The sequence below is a fragment of the Diceros bicornis genome, chromosome 15, assembly GCF_020826845.1.
Source record: "Diceros bicornis minor isolate mBicDic1 chromosome 15, mDicBic1.mat.cur, whole genome shotgun sequence".
In the NCBI taxonomy this organism is placed as follows: Eukaryota; Metazoa; Chordata; class Mammalia; order Perissodactyla; family Rhinocerotidae; genus Diceros; species Diceros bicornis.
In genome coordinates this window covers 16,345,576-16,371,836 of record NC_080754.1, presented here as the reverse complement: position 1 = coordinate 16,371,836, position 26,261 = coordinate 16,345,576, and the positions used below count along the sequence as shown (strand labels likewise).

Genomic DNA, 26,261 nt, shown 5'->3' with positions numbered 1-26,261 from the left:
TATAGCACAAGAATGTGAAAAAAATATATTTCACACACCTACAAACAAAACAAAGGCATCTTTTTGGTTCTATTGTTGTTTTTACAGAAACTATGTGCATACACGTACATGTATGTGTATTCTTAGGAAAAACTTGACAAATATAGAAAAGCACAAAGAAAATTAAAATCACCTGTCACACCTTCAACACAAATGTCACTCCTTTGGTGAGAGCAAAAAAAAAACTCATAGAATCAGAGACAATACAAGAAGCTCTTCCCAGCCTCAGGAACTGCTGATGCCAATTCACCAACCACTTCAAAATCCACAGGCCAAATCTCTTTTTTAGGCTCTCAAATATCTGTACTGTTGCCTGGCTCCTGGCACCACTGCATTTTTCAACAGGCCAAGAGTGATCAATAAACAAGCACACAAGGAAGGCTATGACTCTAATCTAAAACTTCTTGGTCCCCAAATATTAGGGCCAGATGGAATCTTAGAAGTTCATTTAGTCCTATGCACTGTGCCTGTCCCCATTTTTTCAAGAGGAAACAGCTATGGAGAGGTTGAGTTGCCCAGTTGTCACAGCTGAGTAGAATTGAAACCTGATCCTCTAACTGCCAGGCCAGGGCTCTGTCCAAGTGGACACACGGAATGTGTAGCCTCAAGTGATGGGGCTACAGTTATTATGTGGTTAGACTATTAATGAGCCTGAGGGACAGATCACAGTGGATCTCTGTGATCAGATGAAAGCAGCTCAGCAAGTTTCGGCTCCTAACAGGCAACTGCATTGGCTCTAGGGGGACAAGTCACAAACAGACCATGTGGTCAAATGAAGGAGTGTGCCTGGGCCAACCGATCATAGGGGCGATGTGTGAGCCCCACCTTCCATAGAGACGGGAGCCTGGTTAAGTCACAAGAGCCATTTCTGACTGAACTGCACTGCCGGGGCAGTGTGGAAGGCAGAAATGTCCATAAGAGGTCCCTGAGACTATAAGGATTAAAATAAAGAAAACTCTTGAATCAGCCAGATTCCTTCTCCAGTCAACAGACATGTGTCCACAGAAGTCATGCTACTCATGACCAATCATCTCCCTTCAAGCTCCAATCCAGCTCAGTGAACCCTCAGAATCTCATCACCCCCACTTCACGGCTGTCCCTTCACACCTAAAGCTTTTGTCTTTGACTAAACAAATCTCTATTAGAGTTAGCACAGAAACATTAAAAGTCATGGCTCAATTCTTTCTGATCAACCCAGGTCATTTAAGTCTTTAGAAGAAATCTCTTGAGCCTCAAGTGGGCAGAGTTCGGTACAGACGTTCCTTATTTGAGCAGACCTTATTCTCAAACATAAATATTAAAGCTAAGATCCTTTCTTGTTCTCTTCTCCCCAAATTACAATAGCGGTACAGGCTCAAGGTGCAGATTCAGACTGTGTATGCCAGGTCTCAAGATGCCTGCCTACGGATGAGCTCTTTCAACTGTGCCAGTCTGCCACTTTTCAGCGCTTCCCGGATGGAGTGGAAAAATCCAAAGTAGTGTTCAAAGTTGTGCATCATAAGCAGGACCCCAGCCAACAGCTCGTTGGTCACCAGCAGATGGTGGATGTACGCACGAGTATGATTCTGACAGCAGTAACAGGAACACCCTCTCACAAGCGGCTCAAAGTCCTCCTGGTACCTGAGAAAGGAAGTTACAGTGATATTTCAGAAAGGGAAGAATACAAGAAATCCACAACCTAGGCTATCTATTCTGCTGGTGCATAACCAATAATTAATAACATCACTGGCAAATACAGTGCCGGGCACCTGCTTAAGATGGCAGTGTGGCCCAAAGTCAACAAAGCACAACGAGCCAGGAGACTCAGGAGTCTTCCTCCGATGGATACGGTCTCCTGGACTGAGGCTCACCAAGGAGCACTGAGAGACAGTCGTGTGGTCACTCTCTCATGCTGGGCACTGTTAGTCACACTGTAAAGGCATACAATGTTACGAAATGCTGTTCTGATGGATGACACTTTTCTCCCATTTGCCACCAGAACTAGTATCAAAAGACATGCCACGACCTTTCACTTGCACAGCTTTTTGCAGTTTACAAAGCATTTTACATACATTGTCTCATTTAATCTCTGCAACCCCCCTTGGAGATGGGCATTTTTATTGTCATCTTACCGATGAAGACTACTAAGGGGGCTAAGAGGGAGGGCTCTGGAGCCACAACACCTGGGTTGGACTCCTGGCTCACGACTCACTGGGGCAAGTCACTTACCCTCCCTCTGTGTCTTCGTTTTCTCATCTGTAACGGTAATAAGGGTCATAACAGTGCCTACCGTTAGAGTTGTTACAAGGAGTAAACGAGTTAATATAGTAAAGGGGTTGGACACTGCTGGGCACATACTAAGCACTACACATGTGTTACCTTTGATCAGCTATTAAACAGAAGTTAAATGACTTGACCAAAGTCACATAGTCATGAGCAGTGCTAGGATCTGAACTCCCAATCTCCAAGACTTCATTCAGGTCTAGTGCTGATAGTAAGAACATTACAATTTCCAGTTCAATCGATAATGTAGAGGGAATTTGGGTAGTAACCATTTATATTAACCTAGCACTTTAAAAACAGAAATGAATCTCCTTGGCTATTTTTCAAGAAGTTAAATGTGGTAAACATCACCATTTCAGACCTACAATCAACAGGCCCCTAGAGAATATAGATAAGAACTAGGAATTTCATATTCTTTCATAACTTTTCAAGTCTGTACTATTACTAGAAAGACATAAGTCTAAGTCTGAATCCCTGTAACATCCTTTTACACAAGACCAAGCACACCCAGCACTAAAGAGTGAACCAAACTCATAGGAAAACCACTCTCTGGGTCACTGATTATTAGCACTTTTGGCCAAATACAAAGTTACAAGATATCTTAGTCCATTCTTTATAGAGGCAAATATTTTATTTGAGATTTATAATCTGTATATAACCAAGATGACTTAAGTTCCTTAAAATTTAAAAACTTTGTTGTGTTTTATCTTGAAATCCTTATTTTGTTCTGTCATTATTTAAAGTAACTGGAAGGAGTAAACACATCAAACAATGGATTTGGTCTAATCTTTCTGATAGCTCTTCTAAAACAATAGTTATCCAGCCTCAGTTTTCTGACAAGACAAAGTACACAAATTCATCTGCAGAAATAAAGTTTTTTTGGAACTGAATTTGAGAAGGTCCAAATAATACCCAACTATAAATTTTATATGAAGTCATAAACTGAAAAGGGAACAGTTACATAAACTTTTAAAACAGACTGAAATTAAAAAATCAGAAATCAAAATCCCAACTTAAAAAAATTCCTTACTTTTTTTCCTTCAGATTAATTTCAAATGATGTCATTTCTTGGTTGCAATGGGTTGTTTTAATTTTCTTTGTTTGATGCACATATTTTATTTCTTCCTGTGTCCCATTCTGTTGTAATACTGAAGGACAAACCAACAGAAAGTCTTGAATGAAGATCAGATAAGGAGTGGCCTTGGGAGAATTTTATTTTAGTTACTACTTCATGCACTTTGACCCTGTAATTCCCTCTTGAGAATTTATCCCAAGGAAATGAAACAAGTAAAGAAAAATAGCACTATGTACCAAGATGATGACTGACCTATTATCTATAATATCAAAACTTGGAGACTCAGCAATGTCTAAGCAAATTATGGTTACAACTATATAACATACAATCTTACTATCAAGGGATGATTTTAAAAAACCAGTTGGGGTATATGTGTATGTTTGTAAGAGAGAGAGAGAATAAACATGTGTGTGTGTGCGTGTGTGTGTGTGTGTGTGTGTATGTGTGTACGTGTGCCGGAGTTATGTCTCATCATAATATACATGCAAATTAATTGGTCTTTGTGACTGCCTATGTTCCAAATAGATGAAAAGTAAAATATGGTTTTAATTTATGTGTTCTGTATGGAGACTCTGGTCCTCCAGAGAATTCAGATTATCCAGAATTAAATGTTCCCTTGAACTCTTTGCATTAAGAAAGAATATTCCCGGAATTGTAAGAGCAATACCAGTTACTATGCAAAGAACCAGCTGCCTTGAACAGGGCCAAGTAGAGAAGCATTGCCGGGAACAAGTAATAACAGTCTCAGGGTTGGCCCAAGGAGAATGGGCAGACAGTCCTAGGAAGGTAATTTTGTCCAGGTTAAGGGAAAAAGAAAAGTGACCTGAGCATTGAGCACAGGGCTGCTATACCATAACAAGGCCCTGGCTTTTTGCAAAGTCCTTGTCACTAGGGGGAATTGCTACCTATATTAGGCAACTCATTCCTTTGGAATTTTCACTTTGTAATTGGCAAAGAACTTTAATTTACTATACACACACACACAAACATGATTAGTAATAATATTTTAATAAAAATGTTCATACTATTTCAGTTTTCCTAATCATGAAGAAAATTGGCTTTCTCTGGCCGAAAAGGAACTTGTTTATTCCAGAGAATGCAATAGCAGGTTCTTTGTAGAGTTCTGCATCTTCTGGTACGAAATGACTAACAGCTACCTATGTCCTGGTAGAAATAATTTAGCCTGTAAATGAAGTCATGAACATTTATAAAGTGTTTATGGTACACCTATCCACAAACATTAAGTTCTGGTCTGTCTAAAGGACAGTAAAATTGACCTCCTATAGATAAGAATTTGATCAAAGCAACTTATTTTATTTCCAAAAGTAATTCGACTTAGATTAACGGTTAAGTTGCTTTATAAAAGTGTAACATCTTCTACAGTGGACTACTACTCAGCCATAAAAAAAGACAACATCATCCCATTTGCCACAACATGGATGGACCTTGAAGGTATTATGTTAAGTGAAATAAGCCAGTCAGACAGATAAACACTGTATGACTTCACTCATATGTGTAATATAAACTAACACACAGAGAGAACTAACAGAGAGAACAGTTTGGCGGTTACCAGGGGAAGGGGGTTGGGGGGTGGGTACAAGGGATGAAGAGGCACATTTATATGGTGACTGACAAATAATAATGTACAACTGGAATCTCACAATGCTATAAACTATTAAAACCTCAGTAAAAAAAAAGTGTAACATCTTCTGAATGAAATTTTAATCACTTGTGGGGAATAAAAAGAACCTTTAAAGAAGTCTCTGGCCCTACTCAAATTTAAGGGTGGCGGTGACAGAGGAAGAGTTCAAAGCACAGCAGGACGAGGGAAGCATAGCCCACCTCCAAAGGCCGAGGGACAACCGGGCAGGCGACATTCTCCTGAAACACCAGGTAGATGCTTCAAGGGACCCCAGCCCACAGCCTGTGTCCCAGTTCCTTCTCTATTGCCAGGTAAATGTCAGAAGCTGAAACTGATTTTCTTGACTTCTGAATAACTAAGCAATCAAAGAAAATGGCAGTGCTTCAAAGGAAAACAGCTTTCACATCTCAGTGTGTAAAAAAAAAAAAACACCAAAAAATAAAAGTAACACTGGGATCAGAAGGGGTGAGACTCTCTGTATTTTAACAGCATGAGGTTTGCAAAAAGCAGACAAGAACTCTTCTGTGAAAAAAACAAATTAACTTGCACCAAGCAGTTCAAAGGTTTTCTTTTCTTAGATTTTCATCACTGTTCACTCGGAATGTTCTTTTTTCAGGTTGTTAAGAAGAGGTTTTGTTTTTCTTGGTTCTGCTCATTACAAATCACTTCCTAATATTGATGAGTTATGTGTATAGTATTAAGTACCTGGTTATGTGTGCCAACACGCCGGGGTGAACAGATAAGAAACAAAGATGTAGTTTTATAAAAGCCTGGCTTTACAGCCTGTACATATTTCTGGCTTGTGACTCAAGCCAAAAATTCACAGGAAATAGAAGAAATTTAAGGATAACACAGAGATTAACTTCAAAAGACCTACATGTCTCTTCAGGATTCGGCTGGTAATCAAAGCTGAAAGCCAGGGCACATCCCCGCTCCGTCACTTGATAAGGGAAAAAACTCTCAAATAAGTCCACTCCTCTCTCAATACACTCGAGCACCTCATCTGGCCGGCTAACACCACAGATGAGCCTGTGAAAACAACAATAAGAACAGTGACATGAGGACAATGCCAGGAATGAAATCAGAGAGTCTTTCCAGAGGGCATTAAAAGTAATAATAATGAAGGGCTGGCCCCGTGGCTTAGTGGTTAAGTGCATGCGCTCCGCTGCTGGCGGCCCGGGTTCGGATCCCGGGCGCGCACCGACACACCGCTTGTCCGGCCATGCTGAGGCCGCGTCCCACATACAGCAACTAGAAGGATGTGCAGCTATGACATACAACTATCTACTGGGGCTTTGGGGGAGAAAAATAAATAAATAAATAAATAAATAAATAAATAAAGTCAAAGAATTTGTGGACATAATTTAAAAAAAAAAAAAAAGTAATAATGAAAATCACCAATCACAGTTAGCATGGCAGGCAGCAGATAACAAGGTGTGGTGGAAAGAACATAGGGCTTTGGAGGCAGAGACCTGGGCTAGAAACCCAGCTCTGCCATTTATTTACTTGCTCTGTTTCTTTAGGAAAGTTTCTTAACCTCTCTGAGTTTTAGTTTTCTCATTTTAAAAACAAGAGCAATAATACATACCTCACAGAATTGTTGTGAGGATTAATGAGATATTTGAAAAAGTACATATGTAGTTTCTGGCCCCAAAGAGAAGGTCAATAAAAGTTAGTTTCCTTTCCCCTCTCATCCTGTCTAAACAACTTCCCTGGTCTTAGACGGAACTTTATAGCCTATCTATGTACTACGTAGATTTTTTAAGAGCACAAAGCTGTGTGCTTTATTTCTCCCTCAAACACTTTCCATGTCTATAATTCTTTTTTATAATTGGCTCTAGAAAGACATTTTTATCTTCTATATTCTTCACAGGTTCACTTACAAAGTAACCCTTGCTCTCAGAATGTCAACTCTGCCCAGAGGATCTAAGAATCTAGTTGGCTTTCTTTGTGCTTCTTTTTATTTTCTCCATTAATAAAGTCTGCCCGGTGGAATGAGATGGTATTTTCAGAGGAAATGGTAAGGCATTCCAAGTGTTAATATTACTCAACCAGGTTTTGCCACTAAAACGAGCCGGGTAGATGCACTAGAGCAGGGCTGGCCGCTAATTTTTATGTTTGTTTTTCTACCCATAGTCCTTTTTATGAACTGGCAGAGAAAAGCTTGCAGACTCTAAAAGAAGTCCAAAAAAAGGTTTATGTCATATTAAACAACCAGAGCCCTTACATATATGCCAGTTTCTCTGACTACAGTTTCCTTCAAGTAATGTAATGTTCTAGAACTCCTCTCCAACTGAAGCTGGCATTTCTACACACTTATGGAAAGAAAAACAATCCCAGCTTTCAAATCCAGTGACAGACATCTGTGAGCACTTAACTCAAAGAAGTCCAGGAGATGACTAGAAATCCTAGTGCGGAATTGTCATCTGTACCAGAGAAATAAGCACAGGAGGGGGAGCAACGAACACTGGAACTAGGTTGAAACTGGGGGCAAATGCTGGCTGGGGTGAGGAAAATGTCTTGTTCTGGCTGGTGTTTACACAAGTACACACGTGTGAAAATTCATCGAGCTGTACATAAGACTCACACACTTTACTGCAAGTTACACCTGGATTTTTTTTTAAGTGGTAAAATTACATATACTATATACCACCCAACATGCCAAGCGGTATAAAACAGCACCTCATAATCAAACCTCTTACTATATCTTCAGGAAAAAAGCATGAATATTCACACCAAGTGGGATAAAAGACTAGTCTCCTTTTTTAAATAAAGAAAAGAGAAAAAAATTGGAGTAGTCTAATCAAACATCAGCTGCACTCAAAAACCTGGGATTTTTAGCTTTGAATCTTACAGATCATGTCTTCTCACTAGTACATAGTGAATCCTGCGATTTATGGAAAGAACCAACGCCAATGGTGTTGCTAGTCCCGTCGATTTCAAAAAATGACATCCCTCTCTTAAATGTCTCTATTAGTAGGGCCCATCCCCATTCCACCAGGCATCCCAGCGCTGCCCTTTACTTGCTTTGATTAATGCCAGAGGCCCACCTGATTTTATACCTGTCCCCATGCACCACGTTCTAATGAATAAAGAATAATATTTGTTTTTGGCACAAGAATGAGGGGAAATAGTATAACACTTTCCCTCACTTATTACGAGGATCAAATAAACTAATTCACACAGCAATGGTCCTTTGGTCTACATTCTGAAATCAAGGACAGGACAGCCTTGATGGAATCTGGCCCCCCTCAGTCTGCCTCAGGAGACTCAGCCCAGAAAGGACATAATCAAAACATCAGAAGACACGCCCATGTATAGACTGCATAACACACAGTCCCCAGCACTCCTGCCCTGCAGCCCACGAGGCTTGACCTGCATCCTAACTGAACACTAGCCTCGGTTTGTCCTCTGGCAGCTCTGCAGTGACTGACGACAGCAAGTGCAGTCTAGTCTCCAGGGTCATTGGATTCCCTTGAAAGCCATCCAGCAGGAAGCCACCTACGGGCCGCTTGGCTGTCTCTCGCGCTGACCTCAGCCTCTCCTCCATTACGTCTCCACCTTCAATCACTCCAATGATCGTACTTCTCTGAAGGACCTAAGGCAAGAAAGCATGAATGCTTTTAGCCATTTCCAATAGTGCAGACCCCTGTTTAAAGGAACCTTACACAGAAGCCCAATGGACGGACGAGACCAGGGGAGCTGCTGCAGTGGAAGCCTGCAGAAGGATGGTGCTCCCTCGTCCCCGAGAATCTCAGGGCTCCAGAGAACACAATTTGAAAGCCACCCAAATAGGCAAGAAAAGACCGAGGAGAAACTGAGGCAATCAACATATGTAGTCATGCTTTAGCTTAGATTAAATTAAAGACAAACTTAGCAGGTACAAGAGGAAAAGGACAAAAGGAAGAGTTTTAATTTGTTTAAGTGACTATCCAGGCCTGCTTTAGGCCACCTCCAAGCCTCTTAGTTATAGATAACTTTAGGAACTTTGAAACCAGTTGGGACAACTGACTATCCTTTTGGAAAAAAATAAAATAAAAACTACACTGCACATCCTCAAAAATAAATTCCACAAGATTTATTGGCCCTAAGATCTAAACATAAAAAATATAGTTATACAAGTATCAGAAGAATATACTGAATATTTTTATAATCTTGGGATAAGGAAGGCCTTCCTAAGCAACCTAAAGCTTACCGGAAAAGGCTGACATATTTGAATACAAAAACATTAAAACTTCTCTAGTGAAATATTCTATAACAAAGGCAAAGGAGAACTTACTCTTTGGAGGAATAGGTAAATATCTACACCATAGAAAAAGCTCCAACAAATCCTCCAAGGAAATGAAAACCCCGTAAAAATCTAGGCAGATATGTGAATATCAACTTCAGAAAAATAAATGTGAATGTCCTGTAGACATATGGAAAGCGAGCTAAACCTCACCAGTAAGGACATGAAAATTGGAAACAATTAGATACCATTTTTGCCCATCACACAGACAAAAAGTTAAAAGACAGCAACACAGTAGAGGTGAAGGTGTCAGAGAAATGGCCGTTATACACCCTGATAACCAGAGAGTGAAAATTAGATCAGCCTCATGGGAGGGCAAGTAGAAACACTTATCAAAATGCCAACGCTTTTATCTCTGTATGCTAAAATTCCACTTCTAAGAATCTCTCCTGTGAATATATTCACTCATATGCACCAAGGTATATTTACAAAGATGTTTAGATTAATGAAATATAACCTAAATATCCATCAGTAGAGTAAAGGCCTAAATAAAATATGATATATTCATAGTATGGTTTCCTCTGCAGCTGTTTTAAAAAGAATGCAGCAGAGAGAGTAATATATCATTGACAGGGAAAGAGTTTCAAGACACTATTAAAAAAAAAAACAAGAAATTTCTGAATATATGATCATATTCATGTAATAAAAACCACATATAGATATGCATATATATGTAATAATTATGTGTATGTAACTGTAAAAAATAAGGTTTGCAAGGAAATACACAAATCAACAGTGGCTCTCTGGTAGAAGAGAGGAATGCGGAGGGAGCCTGGCAGGCTGTCAAGAGGGAATCCCACTTCTTAGTTTAAGCAGGAGGGACACAGACTATTCCTCTAGAAAGAACACTTTGGATGCTGTGTGGAGAATGAACTAAGGGTGAATATGGCTAAAGGATGGGGTAAGAGACAACTTTAATATTCCAGGTAAAAGATGAAGAGGATGTGGACTAAGGCATGGGCAGTGGGGTGAAGAGGAGAGATAGGATTTGAAACCTCATCAGGAGGTACGATCAACACAACTTGACTGATGGAAGGAGAGGATGAAGACAGTCTAGGATGCCTCCTGGCTCCTTTGGGAAGTCCAGGGAGACAGTGAAAAGAGCAAAGACAGGGAAGCCTAGAAAAACAGTGGAGGTTGAGACAAGATGATCATTCTGTTTTGCGTATTCTGTGTTTGAGGTATCAGAGGGCCGTACAAATTCAGCCACTGAATACGTGGTCCTAAAGTTATGGACACGTGTGATAGAAATGTGATTGCCCAGGCTAGAATGGTAGATGTCTGGCACAGTGCTACCATTCCCCACTCTAGCTTCCAAGGCAGACGTGGCTAATAGACTCCTCTCTTCCTGCTGCACCCGGGTACAGCTCCAAGCACACTGTGATGAAACCCATTTGCCATCCCTGGCCTAGAGAATATATGAAAAAGAAAAGAAAGCCAACAACAATACCTCGGGGAGCGTCAATATTTAAGGGCATTCAGAATAAGAGGATCCAGTGAATAAGAGGGGAAGGAATCATAGGAAAGGAAAAGACGTATGCAGACATACAAAGCAGACACTTACACAGGCCTGCCCCTCTACATGACTGGTACAGCCCTATCTGGGAAACTCCTTTTCATGGGTGTAAGAAGTATGATCACATAATTAATTGTCTAAAATGGAACACATTTAAGAGTAAAAGGGGGCACCATTAATAATCATATCAAGACAACAGCATAAGCACAAGGGGTACAGAGAGACACCCCAGCGTTGACCAACACACAGACATAGTATGAAATGGTGAGGCTGACTGTAACACAGAAGAGGGACTTGAGGCTCATCTGGCCTTTCTAATAATCACGCTCTGTCATAGTCCCTGTCCTCCTTTCTACTACTCCAAACACTACTCATCCTACAAGGACAATTACCGGCCCAAAACAACTGCTAGTGAGCAAGACTAACAATTCAGACCCACAGCAATGTCCCCACACTGAGCTCCTATTGATAGATGCTGAGTTCTATTCAGAATGATAACTAAGTTTCCTCTATTTCATGTATATTAACTTTATTAGCCAAATTACATTTTTATTGGTAAACTCAAAATAACAATGTTCCTCAAACTGAATGTGTTTTGCCATAGTAGGACCTCATCACTGCTTAGGATTACTCCACATAAATTATCACAGACACTGAAATTCTCCCCTCTGATCACTACCTTCTGTTCTCCTACCTCCTCTGCTCTTTCTTAGTGAATGCATCCTTTTCAACTTCATCAACTCTGCTATCAGGATCCCTTATTTACCACCACAGCTTCATCTTCCCCACTCCTAACCATTCACCATCAGCAAGCATTTACTGAGGCCTTACTATGTGTCAGGCGTTCTGCTACATGATGAAGATACAAAAATGACACAGTCTAATAAAGACAACACATAAGGAAATCATGGCAGTACAATACGATTGGGGCTACAATATAGCTACATACAAATTAAAGGGGTGGCAAAGGATGAACAGAACTTCCTGGAAGGGTCAGGAACAGTTTCCTAGAATGAAGAATGGAATGAAATGAGCCAGCTTTGGAAGCAAGAGAAGGAACATGGCTGGAGATAAGAAAAGAAGAACCAGTCAGAAGGAAGTCTGTGGACAGGCACAGTGAAATGAAACAGAATAACGCCTCAGGGAACTGCAGGTAACTCAGAAGAGCCAGTGCCAACCACCAGAGAAAGCAGCCGGCACTGAGCTGGAGGAGCAGACAGAGGCCTGGTCACAGCAGGCCGTCCATGCCATGTAAGAGTTGAAGTGGAGGGCCGGCCCTGTGGCTTAGCGGTTAAGTGTGCGCGCTCCGCTACTGGTGGCCCGGGTTCGGATCCCAGGCGCGCACTGACGCACTGCTTCTCCGGCCATGCTGAGGCTGTGTCCCACATACAGCAACTAGAAGGATGTGCAGCTATGACATACAACTATCTACTGGGGCTTTGGGGAGAAAACAAAAAAAAAAAGGAGGAGGATTGGCAATAGATGTTAACTCAGAGCCGGTCTTCCTCAGCAAAAAGAGGAGGATTAGCATGGATGTTAGCTCAGGGCTGATCTTCCTCACAAAAAAAAAAAAAGAGTTGAAGTGGAGAGTCACTAAATTCTTCTAGGGAAGTGGACAATGGGTTCATTTTTGTGCTTTACAAAGATCTCTCAGATAGCAGGGCTGAAGATGGATTGGATAGAAATGAGAACAGAGACAGAGAGAATAATTAAAAGGTAACTGTCTACACAAGAGGTGATGAGGTTATTATGCCTTAACGTGATATAAGAAGGGTTAGGAGGGGGTAGATTCTAGATATATTTAGGGAGATGGAATCAAGGAGGAGTGAACAAATAGATACTAAACTGGACAGTAAAAGGGGTCTTGAAAGACTCAAATTTCCGGGCTGAGGAACTTTGTGACTGCCATGGATTGTGGCAAGAATATTGAGGGAGAGCAAAAGGAAGAACAAGTTTGAGGTAACAGGATACTGAGTTTGGTTACCTCTGAGTCTGAGGTGCATGTGAGGGATATTCTAGTGATAGAACCTAGCTAAAGCCCTGTAGTTATGTAATTCTGAAGCCAAGCAGAGTGATCTTGATTATACACATAATTTTAGAATTATCCAGCAATTACAACTAAGATGAGGCTGCCCAGAGGGCACATATAGCGTGGGATGAAAAGACAGTCTCAGACAGAATCCTTGAGGGCAATAAGGGGATTATTAACGGCTCAGGAGAAAAACACGAGAGAGTAAAAGAGACCAGAAGTGAGGAGCAGAGAAGGAGGAGGAGGACAGTAAAGGCAGCATCATGGAATGTAAATTAGCAAGAGCTTTAAAGAGAAGGGAGTGGTGAGTGGTACTGCCTTACCTCGGACTCTTCCTGTAGCCGCAGACAATTATCCAGGAAGAGAAGCGATCGGTCAACAGACTTCCTGGCTCTTTTTATGGAAGATGCTTCCGCACAAGATGCCTCTCCATCTGAGAGGCACTGGAACCAGTCGGGCTGAAGGGCCTGCTGGATTGCCATGAACTTGGAAACAGTCATTTCCACTCGTCCTCCAACACCCCACACAGACACAGACTGCCATGGAACAAGACGATGAGGAATTAGTGAGAGTAAAGTGCGAATAAAAACAAAATAAAATGATACAGCAATTCTGAATTGAATTCTTCTTTACAACTGGAGAGATGGTGGTATTCAATATCCTAGCTATGGTGGGTAAAATAAGTGTCCTATACAATTTCCAAATTCTCTAAGGACCTTATAGCTCATGGAGAATCCTTCAAAGGCCATACAAGCCCACTTCTCAGCTGGCACCCAAGAATTCTTGGTTATACTTTCTAGAAGCCCAGTCTTCCATTCTCACCCATGCTGTTCCTGAATACACCACAGACCCTGATTATTCTGCCTTTGATCACATTGTTCCTTTCGACTGAAATGCCCTTCCCCAACTTCTTTGCCGGGTAAAATACTATGCATCCTTCAAGATGGAGAGTTCAAACATCATCTCTACCGTGTTCCCCAAACTTTCCTAGGCACAGTCGTTCACTCACTCTTCTAAGCTCCTCCAGCAGTTTGTACTTTTTCTTTCATAGAAAAGATAGCCCATAGCACAGCATTGTAGATTTGTCTGACGAGGGTATCCCAGTCCACATTTGTGCCCCAAAAGCACAGCCTAGGGCCTCACACGTTATTAATGTTTAATAAGTGTTTATTAGGTTGAGTTAGAAACAGAATTATGTGCAAAGACACAAATTCCACAGTACACGAGAAACTCTGTATGTTCCTTTGGTTCCTCCTTCCCCTACAGCATCTCTCTTCTTGGAAGAGATCGACAAGGACGTAGAGGGGAGGCTACATACAGTTCTTTTATTCTGGCATAACAACGCTGTTTAAATGAATCCTCTCTCCCTTATAAACGGGGTAGATAACTGAGGTCAGATATTTTCTTTTGAATTCAGATTACAAAATAAAAAGAAGTTTAAAGCAGAAGAATGATTTAAAATAGTTACCTTAAGCAAGATTAGTGGATATTGTTGACAACAGTCAAGCGGGTGCAGGGAATGCAGCTGCGTCTGTAAAGCAGCAGTACAGACTGAAGTCTCGCCAGAAGGCTGTCCCCAGGGACAATGCAAGGGGCCACATCTCAGGTGAAAATTCTAATGAAGTCCTTTTGAGACCGTTCTTCACTAGCTAAAATTTCTGGCTTTTTCAAATTCTGTTCTAAAAGCAAGCAGTATGATGCTGAGGTTCTACTATATATAGTTATCCGCGTGATAACACTCATCAGCAACCTTCTCTACTCTTCCTGAGCCTCTCAGAACCGCAAATAAAGTGTGGCATCAAAAGACCAGTGTTTTCTACCATCACAGCAATTTTTTTTTTGTGGCATGTACCTGACCCTTCTCTACTCCCAAATTTTTTGCGACAATGAAAAAGCTGAGGACACATTCCTCACCTTAACCCCATCCTCAGGCAGCCCTACTCTAACTCCTATAAACCACCCCATCCCACTATACTCATAGAAATAAAGAGAAGGCATAAGGGGTCAGGAATGGGCTAGCATCCCAGGCAGTGGGATCCTAGCATCTGAGGGATACAGACTGACTTCCTGGGACAAAGCTGCAGCCTTGGAGGACCTTCTGTGAACACACCTTGTTTGTCACATAACCAGCTGGGCAGGGGCTGACTGGATCATGCAGGGAGCAGTACAAGAGCGATTCTGGCATGCCTGTGTAAACATAAAAAGAACCTCTGAAAGCAGTGACATCAACAACTACACTGCGCTGCAACAGAGAGCAGCTCCTAACGGGTACTGCTGGATAAAGCAACTCGGAACACAGTAAACGGCTCATACCTGATCTTAGAATTACAGGAGCCTGTCAACATGAATGAAAAGATTACTTTGAAACTTACTAATCTAAAAGAAGAATTAAATGCAAAGTTCATGTCTAATGACATAGTGGGTTGCTACAAAGGAAAGATGTATCTTAAAGTATGAGATATAATTAAAGTGTTTAATGACATGCTGACCCTACTTGATCTGCTTTGAATAAGAATTTAATATCGAGTATGTTCATTCTAGGTACCATCCAAGGAGAATTAGCTACTGGAAAGATGAAATGATGTGGTCAAAAGGTAATCTCATTAATAATAAGGCCATCCCACAGCATGGGTCCCTCGGGGCAGAATTACAGTAGGATACTGCAACAGACCTCATCTTCAGTAAGTTTCATTGATTCAAGATGACAGTTTCTTAGGTTCTTTAGTCAAAAAGATAGTCGTTTTAAAAGAAAAAATCCAAAAAAATGTTTAGTAAACCATATGTGCTTAAATTTCATATGCTATCCTGCATTTTCATAAGAAAAAAAAATAGGGTTTCACTGAAAAAAACACCTAAAAAAAGCAAATTAAAAAAAAAAAAAACTCTACAGTTCTCCACCTTACTTTCCACAATTTCAATTAGTACAATTATCTCCAGAAAGCTTATATTAGCTATGTTCACTTAATTATATGCTTGTATACTTTAAAGCTGGTTATTAAAATTGGTCTCAGATCAAGGAAAACGATATTATATAAATTCCTCCACTGAAATACAGGGCCTTGTGACAATGAAGTCACTATGCAGCTTCCCTCAGAAGCAGCGGACTAACTAACCAAGGGAAACAGAATTTTCATTCACTGAAGTGAATCCTAGATATTGGGAAAAGCTTCAGGAGAGAGTGGTCTACAGAAGAATTGGCCTCTAGCTATCACTGCTAAGCTTTTCCTATAAATAAATGGACATGTACACCTACATTTAAAATCCTATTTCTAGAACAAAAGATATAACACATCAGAATATAGCTGTATATAAATTCTTCATCTTCTGTCTTATGTGTTGGGCTCAAACATGACAAGACTGCCTTGGATCTTAGCTACGGCCCATGCAGTTTCTCACCACTGGGTCTCCGCTCCATGCCTGGAGTGTCTACCCACACCCGTCTACCACCACCACTGCACGCACCTCCTGACCTGGCTAACTCCTACTCTTCCTTGACCCAGCTAAGGGGGCCCCTCGAGAACACTTTCTTTGCTCTGACCTCCTTCCACAAGTGCTCTACAACAGGTCACGCGCTCCTCCCTCTGGCTCTCATGACACACGTACACATCCCTAATCCTGCAAATACAGTCACTACACTCCACTAGAGTCACCTGTTTCTCTTTATCCCAGCTAGGCTCTGAGTTCCATGAGGGCAGCAATCGTTTCCTACTCATCTTTGAATCCCTAATGCCTGGTTCTTAGATACCCAATAAATGCTTATTAAATTAGTAGATACATAAATGTATGAATGAAAGATCAAAGAACAAACAGCACTTCCAAACTCCAAATTAATACATCACAAGGCAGACACAAACAACAATTTTTACCTATAAACTTTCCTACTCCTTCCTTATATTCTGCCAAAACTTCATGATGTTCTGCCCTGTAAGCAAACAGAAAAATAAGTAACATAATAACGAATCATTCTACAGATACTCCATACAACAAGTGAAGCCAACTCTTCTCCTCCCCCAAACAAGCCACATGACAATAAACATAGTCTTGAACAACAAAGCACACCGTTATTCAAGAGTCCCAACTCACTAGGCTAGGTTCATTAGCCAGAGTAAAGGTCTTCAATTTGCAAGTGGTTCTGTGAGAAGAGAAACTGGCAAAGATCCACTGAATTTTCTTCTTCCCCTTGCCCCTTTAAAATCACTGTTATTAACACAATACTGCAGAATTATTTGATCAGAGAGCAGGTTCTTCAATTAACAATAAAGTGGTAGATACATTACACAAAATGATCTGACTCCATTGGTTGTTTCCATAAAGTAGTACTAGCAAGTAGATGTGCAGAGACAGAGAAGACTTTGAGGCTAGTGCATGAAGACAGCCCGCAGGCTTCAAGTTCAGCTCTCCTGGAGGACTCCCTGCCCTGTCACCCTGGGAGCAGTGGCATTGAGTGCGGTATGGGACCGTAGGTTCAGAGGAAAAGTGAAGCAGCTCTAACATGCAGGTCTGGCCCATGGCTTCCAGATTAGGGCCAGATGATGTATAATATTTGATAGCTCTCTTCTGATTTCATCCTAAAAATCTATAAATTTTGCATATATAAGCAAAAAAGTCTTTCCTTTTACTGCACCTTATTAAGGTAACTAAGCTGCTGCCAGAGATGACACTTGAACGGTCGGGTCTAATACTTACAGTGATGACAGTGTAAGCTGAGCCATGGCGGGAACCCCGTGGATGTTATGCAGTGTGTGATGGGTCAGGTGGGGGGCAGAGCCAGTCTTGGTGTACAGAAGGCAGCCCGGAATGTCCATGGTACGGTCTCCTGTTTTGCCTAGGTTTTTTATTTTTCCTAGGCGACAGCCATTAACTACCGCGGTCAGACTCAGCTTCATCCTAAGGGATTGCTCTAGGTCCTAATAAGGAAAGAGCATTAAATTCAGGAGTTCCATGACACCTAAAGGCTAAACATTTTGCAAAGAAAGCAACCTACAAAAAAATAAATGATAGCATGTTTATTAATACTTTCAGTCTAGGATTTTCTTAGATATCAGGAATAGGAAATGGGAAAAGACAAAGAGAGAATTAGACACCTTCCCTAAAGTCCCAGAGCAATAAGATGACATAGACCACATTTAAATTCAGGCATGGAATTTTTGTCTGAGCTGATGAAAAGCAAATAAATGGAAGGACTGAAGTAAAGACCAGGCATGAAAAGAGTGCTATGAAGCCAATGCTCGCTCTCAGCCTTGAAAATGTGTATAGACAAAGGCCACACTGCCCAGGAAATACTAATTACTGATTTGATCCATTTTTTCTTTCTCTAATTTGAGAGAATACTTGGCAACACAGCAATTTTTCCTAATACATAGTTAAATGAAGAAAACAGGTTCTAAACCAGCATTCTGATGTTTATCAAAATACATGGAAGAATGTACATCAAAAGAGAAACAGACATTATCTCTGAGAGGTGGGAATATTTTCCAATTTGTTCTTATTGTGTGTCCAAAGAGAGGTGAGAAACTGTGCGGAGCATACAGGTAATTCATAAGCAATTTAGCATTACTTTAATAACTGGGAAGGGAAAGTATTTGATAAAAGAAAAAAAATCAAGATATACTTTCTAACTTCCATAGATACACAGGGAAAAAAAATCAGAAAACATTATCAATTACTTTGTTGGATGCCATTAATTAATTATTATCAGTGAAGCAAATCCTGGGCTCCACTTCTTAAAATGTACTACAAAACTTGGTAACCAGGCATGGTGGATAATTTGCAAAATGTCACTGGATATACCAGTCACTGGATATACAAATACCAGTATCTCTACAGCAAGCACCATACCCTCTGGAATCCTTGCCAATTGGGCCAGGTCCAGTTTTATTAGTAGACAAATTATTACAGCTCTCCAAGAGGCTCCAACCTCAGATCCTATCCTCTTCAGCATTATACTCTACCACACTCTCAAAGTCAACCACTATTTAAGATGCTCCCAAACAAAGAAGCATTTTCTATCATTAGTTAAAAAATATTCGGGAACGTGAATATTACTTTTTTGGGAGTCACAAACTCTTACATTGAAATGAAATAGTCAATACGTCTTTAGAATTTTAGAAATAAGAATAACTACTTTCTATATGGTCCAATAAGAGATTTCATGTTAAATATGAACTATAAAAAAATAGTATAAATGTTTGAGGAAAGCTTGGTCAATTTTCTATGACTCTAACTTCATTATCTCAAGTCATCGCAAAGAAAGACATAAAAACAAGTGTCACTGGAACCCACAGAAATGGAGACTATTAAGGGAAAAAAGTTATGTTTTAACAAAGAGTAATATAAAAGCTATTTTTTAAAAAAGCTTTGTTATGACACATTGAAACTGTTAAAATAAAAGAAGAAAGTTTATACCAAAAAAATATACAAATATAGTTACAGGCTAATAAGAATGTACTCTAGAAAATACGAGTCATTAGTGTACACAATCATATTCCTTATTGATTTATTAGATAATACACATAACCTTCTGATTTCAAGTGATAAAAATATATTTTAAACCAACAGAGCTCTGAAGCCACTTGTAGCAAAGTCAAAGACTGCACTTTGCAATCTAAGAAAGTTCCAGGGAACCGAAGCGAGGGGAAGCACAAAGAAGAGAAACGCACTTTAAAGTTAATGAATCAACACCTGTTATTCTGACTCAATAGTGAAATCAACCAAATATGGAACAACAGGTTTTTGAAACACAAATAAGAACTAATGAAAATGTAATGGACCAGGATTATTAAACACTGCAATAACTTAGGCACTTCTTAGCTCACACACATCTCCAAAAGGAAGAAACTGGATTGTCTGGAATTTTTTCAGAAAGAGCTTGAGACAAGAATTTGCTGGTTCCTCCTCTTACTCCAGAAATTCTGTCTCACCTGAGCTGTTTAAGTTTTGTAAGGAGTTTAAACACACACATGAGCTGTATTTTTTTTAATTAAATTCATATAAAGGTAGAAAGAGCCTTCATAGGATAAAACTAGTATGTTTGAAAAACGAAGTTTAGGATTCTAGAATGCTACTAATTTTTATTATCTCTCCCCATCAAACCCATGTTTTCATTTTTCCAGTTTATTAATAAATAACATAAAAGACTGACAATCAAAGCTTCTGATGAGCATGAGATAATCTGCTTTTCCATGCTAAGTTAACTCAATTCCAGGTAAAAACAGCAAACGCCAATGCTTTAGCCAACCTCTGTTTAACCCAGGTAATGTATGACTGCCGTTAGACTTTAGAAATGCTGAAAAGAGTTGAGTCTGACCATTGCTACCAGAGACTCCAACCTGAGAACTTCTCGTGAACATCATCCTCCTCTCTGCCATTTTACAACAACGAATCTGAGGCTAAGCAAGAGTAATCATTGACAGTCTAAAACCCAGGTCTCCTGCCAAGAGGCCTGTGCTTTTTTTATTACATCTTTTAAGTGATAATAATACAATGTTTGTGTATGCGTATCTCCTCTTCCCACTCTTTCCTCAAGTGAAGAAATAGAATTCTTCATTTTTGACCCAAGGTCTTTCATTACAGGTCCTTGGCATCTCTAGAGGACATCAGCCACCATGTTCTTAGATGCAGAGATGGGTTCTCCTGTGACACAGTGCACAAAAAAAGTTTCATCTCCATACCTTTAAAGATGAAATTCAGAATCCTCAGCTCAGTACAGGTATACTGACCCCACTAGATCAGCTGGAGAGAAATGCCCACCTGACTCTCTCCACAGTGGAGGACTCTGATGCTGTGTACCCACATTCTGCTGTTGGGGGCTTCTTAAGAGTTCCACCCTAATCACGGTAAACTGACACGTCACCAAAGGAAAAAGTAAGCAAGGAAAAGTAGATGACTGTGTTTAAGAAAAAGTATAATGGATAAATTGCTATTGTCAGTGATTCTCTGTATTGTGGGGATAAATATAAATATTAAGAAATCTGAGGAAAGCATCAGAGAATGCACTTTGGCTGGAAATCAACATTAAAAAAAATAACATGTAACTTTGTCCAGAGCTAGAAGAACCAAGCTTTCCTTTCTCCATTACTGTTCAGTTTATGGTTAATGTTTTTATAATTGCACCTTTTTTCTAGGGGCTCAAATACAGAAGTTTTTATTATGAAGTAATGTAAATATAATACACACACATACACATCTTCATGTACATATTTTTTAAAACATGCTTTGGGAGTGATATAATCTGCTAATGCAAGCAAAGTTCTCAAGAAACAAATCAACAGTCTCTAAAATATCAACTGGCTTTTATCTGCCTTCATCACCACCTGTTCTTTCACTTGTGAGTCGCTTCTAAGGTTTCTGGTGTTGTCTTTTTCTAAATACACATTCACACTTCACTTCTATAAAACTTCTGGGAAAGTTTTAAGGAAAAACCATTAGAAAAGCCATTTGGAAATGAATGGGTAATGGAAAAACCTTTATCACTTTAAGGACAAGTGACAGGCCATCAGTGGATTTGTGCCTTTATAAGGGCTAACCTTGGCAGCACTGTACCCGTCCTAACACCTCCAGTGCCACACATTTCTTCCCCCATCCGCCAACTATTCCCCCGAGAGAGAAGGGATTTTTAGATGGATTCTCTACAGACCATCATGGAAAGATGACCACAATATGCTAAAGGAAAAGAGCAAGCTTAGGTGAATATATTTTCTGTGAAAGAAAAACTGTATGTGTATATTTATAAATACACACACACACTCTACAATATTTGTATATACATAGAAAAAAAGTCTGAGGGACTTCTAAACAATATGGTGCACTGAGCTGACTCAGAAAGACACATAGAAGTGATGGACTCTAAAATTCCAGAAAACAGTAACAGAAGATGAGAAGGAGACTATTCGAAGGCAGAGTGTTCTAAAATCCTTACACTATTTGGGAGGAGGAGAGAGATAACGAATAATGTCAAACTTTGTTAAGTATGTGTGTTAAAAGTTTTAAAGTAACCATTAAAAAATTAATGACAGAATGCATAATTTCCAAACCCGTTGGGGAGCAGTGGAGAAGGATAAAGAAAAATTGGTTAACACAATAAAAGGCAAGAGAGAAAAGACACCAAAAAGCATGTCGAAAATAGAAAATACAAAATAAGACGGTAGAAGTAAGTCCAGATATGTCAGTAACCACAATAAAAGTTAACAAATTAATTTCACTATTTAAAGACATAACGACAACAGTAGCAACTAACATTCATTGGGCATTTACTATGAATCAAGTACTGTTCTTTACATATTAACTCTGCTAATACGTATCATCATATCAACCTCATAAGACACATACTATTATTATGTGCATTTTACACATGAGAAAACTGAGGCTAATAAAGTCACCAGTTGAGAAGTGGCAGAGCTAGGACTTAAATCACAGAAGTGTGGCTTTAGAGGCTATATTCCAATAGGCTAGTAGCCTGTTAGAAGTCCCATCTTGTCTATAAGCATATGCAACGTTAACATAATAACTGTAATGTTAAGATATAATTTTAGTCATATTTTCCATTTTGCTATAATGTTCTTATTATTTTTCTTGTTTTCCCTTATCTCCCTCTCTGCCTCTATCCATCCTCCCAGCCTCTACAACCTTTCTCCATACTCATACAAACATTTAAACACACCAGTATATGGGAAGAGGTGTTTTTTACAAAAAATGTAAACATACTACGTTGAATGCACATCTCTGCAATTTGCTTTTCTCCCAGGAATACACAATAGATATCTTTCCTGAAGAAGAGACACAGAGCTAATTTACCCTTTTAAAATAACTACTTTACCATACTGCATAGTTTGGATGTAACACACAATTTACTCAACCATCACCCTGCTGATGGACACTCAGGGTTACAGAGCCGGTTCTATAATCTCTGCAATAGTCTGAGGGCAGGGCTTCCCTGATCTCATTTTCACCAATCTCAAATCTACTTTAGTTTACGTTTCCTGGCAGAGATCTATACATACATTGATTTTTCATCGTTACAACACTCCAATGATTTAGTTACTATCGCCCCCATTTTGCCGAGAGTTATTAAACAAGGTGCCTAAGGTCCTACAGCCACAAAGTTGCTGGGTCCAAAGCTCCCGCTCTAAATCTCTACCCTGCCTGTTGAACGCATGTATTCCAGAATGGACTGACCCGGCAACATCTAGGTTCAGTCAACAGGGATGGATTTATCTTCACTCCATGGACCATCTCCAGGGATGTATCTTCACTCCATGGACCATCTCCAGGGACCCCAGACCCGCGTAGCCCAGGTATCAGAGATCGTCCCAACCCTCCCTAGTATTCTGGCAGTCCTGAAAAAACTTCCGGCTCAGAACTTGACCCTGGAGCAGAGGCCAGGCGAAAGGAAGCCCTCTTCTCTCAGAGATGCGGTGAAGCCCCCATGATTTGGGCGAATCTGGACTTACAGAAGCCAAGATCCACCAGGACAGCCAGAAAAGGGAAAGAGAGACACGGCAGGACTACATGACAGTTACTGCAACACAATCAGGAAGCGTCTGGGCGCGACGCGATTCATCCGCCCCCAGCAGCCCCCACACCATCAGGGAAAGGGGGCACTTACCTGCAAACCTCTCACCTTTTTCGCCTTGCGACCCCTTAAACTCTTCGGCGTTCGCTACCACGTGTCCGGCTAGCGGAAATCTCGGCCCCTAAACCACCGCCTCGGATGCAGAGCCAATCAGGGAGCACTGCGTCATCACCGGGCGCCGGCGAAAAGCAAAGGTAATATCACAGCGAGCGCTGGTGACCGCGAGGTCCAGGGACCGCTGCTGTTGCCATGGGTAACTGAGCTAACGCGTACCGCCTGCGCAAAGCCTCCTGGGAGTGGTGGTTCTGCGGCGCCCCATACCTGCCTTCCTTGCGGGCGGAGGAACTACAACTCCCAGGGAGAGCCGGAAGCAGCCTGGGCAAAGGAGCGGTTGTTCCAGCTTTGGCCGAGGTCCGGGCCTGAAGCTGGAAAATGCTGCCGGCGCGCCAGGAGAGGTCCTCCTCCAGGAAGAGGACCGGGCTGAGTCGCTGGAAACAGTTTACAAGGAAGCCGAGTCCCAAGGTGATGCGTCCCAATCGCGAGCTCTGGGAGGCTGAGACTGGCCCGATGCCCGCCGCAGCCAAGCCTGCGCTTCCTCCCTCTTCCCCCAAGGGCATCCTCACCTGGCCGGCCCGTGCCCGGGGGCCCCCAGAGCCAGCATTGGAAGAGGGCCTCGAAACCTTGGGGTCTGGGTACCTTACGGCTTTGGTGGGCAGCATCGTGGAAGAACTGTTTCTACCTAACGTTTTTCTCAAACCGGAGAGATCTGGTATTTCCCATCCCGGTGAAGAGAATTTGCGAACTACCCCCCTTTCCCACCCTACCCTCCTGTTTTAGGGAAGTTCCGGCACATTTCGTTTTTTTGTTTTTTTTTTATATTTTGCAAATCATAAGGAACTGATCTTTATTGGAGGGGAAGATCTTCACGTTAAGTCCTTTGCCTCATACCCTCCCCTTCTAGTTTTACATAAAGTATCTAAAATGAACTCAGGAATGCAAGTGGGTATTGAATATATCAATATTTGATTCACTTGAAAATCTCTAAATTCCACCAACATTCAAAAAATAGCTCCTCTTCATATTTGTTACCTCTTTTGATGCATTAGCATCTCAAGACAGGGAAAACTGATAACCCCATTTTCAACTTGAAACATATGTAAATGACATGTGCAAAGTCACGGTTACACGGTGTGTGCTTTCCACAGACTACCTTTTTAACAGTCACCAAAATAAATGCTTTAAATGTAAATGTGTACCAAAATGGAGCGGCTTCTCAGCTTTCAGCTCCAGAGCAGTTTCACCAGCTGTTTTCACCCTTAAGTTACATTCTCAAAAAAATGGTCTACAGACATGTGGCCTTTCTGAGGGCCCTAGGCAATTGTGCTCCCAGTTAATTCTAAATATACCAGCTAGATAATGCACTGGACATATTCCACTTGGTGAATATCTTTCCCCAGTAATGGAGGGTGCATACTGGAACAGGAGAGAGACTTGGAAACAGAGTCCGCTCCTGTTGTAAGGTACCAGTTCTATAATGGATTGGATCCAAAATAGGTTATGAGTGTAGACTTGATGATGAAAGGTAAAAATTTGGGACAACTTCTTAGGACTCCAAAAGGAAAGATTTTTGCTGCTGGTGCTCATTGTTAGTGCCTAGGGGATGGAAAGGTGAAAACACAAGAGCTCCTTGAAGTTCAGTTGTGTTTTTCTAGGATCAGCTCTTTCTTTGTTGCAATGACAAAATTATTCAGCAGTACAGCTGCATTAATTAGTTATCTGTAAGGTGCTTTGAAGGAGAAGTGTTATGTAAGTGAAAGAGTATTATATCTTCCTCTCCTCCATGTGTCAGTATGCTAGTTAGATATTCCCTTCTTTATTTAAAAACCCATCTGAATTATTAGCAAAGCAAATACCTGTATTTGTTGAGTGACTATTGGAGGGAATTCTGCAAGCTTCTGAGAGTTACGGAGAGTGAAGAGAGGAGGTGTTCTACTGGTCTGGTTTCTAATTTCAGATTAATCTCTGGCTGACCTGGGTAGAAATTTATGTGATTTCTACCTCATTTTCTGCTTTGTAAAACAGTAAAAGTTTGATTATCCCTTACCCCACCACCCAGTTCTTATTGGACCAAACAATATCCCTGCTCTAGGTAATGAAAGCCTCTTGCTACAGGTTACTACTGCTTTTCCAAGCAGATTTGCTTCTATGACACTTGAATAATCTGGCTAGTTAATCAGTGCTTGTTTGGGTTTTTATAAGGAATATTATATCTAGCATTCCTCTCTCTTGGCTCTTAATCCTGGGGAGCTTTGAAAAAATACTGATGCCTAGGCCCTACTGCAGACCAGTTAAATCAGAATCTCCAGGTGGGTCTAGGTAAGAGAGAAAACCAGTCAGAGGATGTCCCCCAGGAGGCTTCATGTTTCTTCCTCCTGCCATGGTTCTTTGTTCTTTTGTTGCTGAACTTTCTAATGAAATGCTTTGGGGAAAGAATAAAGGACACTTTTCCATATGCTTTAGTCAGAAGGACCGATTAAAATGGCAAAGTTGACAAAGATATTTCTGTGTATTAATATTCTGTATATATTATCCACAGCCTACTTTTGACGCTGACAATGTGGAACACTGGATTAAGGTAAGGATATTTCACAATTAAGATAGAAAGAGAATTAAGAGTCAGACACAATCAGATGGAAAAGGAGTACTAATAGGTTTCCATTTTGCACATATTTTGCTATTTTTATTCCTATTGACTATATATGTTGCCTTAGTTTTATACTCTACTATTTTTTTCATGGTTTTGTTGCTTCTCCTGAGAGTATGAATGACAAAAAGACAGG

At 40.6% G+C, this 26,261-nt stretch overlaps 2 protein-coding genes across 5 annotated transcripts in view; one reads left to right on the top strand and one right to left on the bottom strand.

Annotated features, from left to right (window-relative positions):
- QTRT2 (queuine tRNA-ribosyltransferase accessory subunit 2) lies at positions 1-23,566 on the bottom strand. 4 transcript variants are annotated; one of them, XM_058555824.1, is made up of 9 exons: positions 23,470-23,566; positions 17,538-17,758; positions 16,718-16,773; positions 14,962-15,038; positions 13,175-13,387; positions 8,417-8,616; positions 5,896-6,047; positions 3,332-3,449; positions 1-1,659 (listed from the first exon to the last, which is right to left on the bottom strand). In XM_058555824.1, the coding sequence occupies exons 2-9, from the start codon at positions 17,735-17,737 to the stop codon at positions 1,428-1,430; spliced, it is 1,248 nt and encodes a 415-aa protein (XP_058411807.1). In that variant the 5' UTR covers positions 17,738-17,758; positions 23,470-23,566; the 3' UTR covers positions 1-1,427. The 4 variants fall into 4 exon arrangements, with proteins under 4 accessions (XP_058411807.1, XP_058411808.1, XP_058411809.1 ...); XM_058555825.1 differs by having other exon boundaries at positions 23,455-23,536; XM_058555826.1 differs by lacking the exon at positions 23,470-23,566 and adding an exon at positions 19,655-23,446 and having other exon boundaries at positions 17,538-17,751.
- Positions 23,567-23,813: 247 nt separating this feature from the next.
- CCDC191 (coiled-coil domain containing 191) overlaps positions 23,814-26,261 on the top strand; it is a 71,085-nt gene continuing 68,637 nt past the window's right edge. Inside the window, exons 1-2 of the mRNA XM_058555828.1 lie at positions 23,814-23,943; positions 26,018-26,056. Coding sequence (XP_058411811.1) covers positions 23,854-23,943; positions 26,018-26,056 — 129 coding nt within the window. The 5' untranslated portion in view covers positions 23,814-23,853. The remainder of the gene's footprint in view (positions 23,944-26,017; positions 26,057-26,261) is intronic.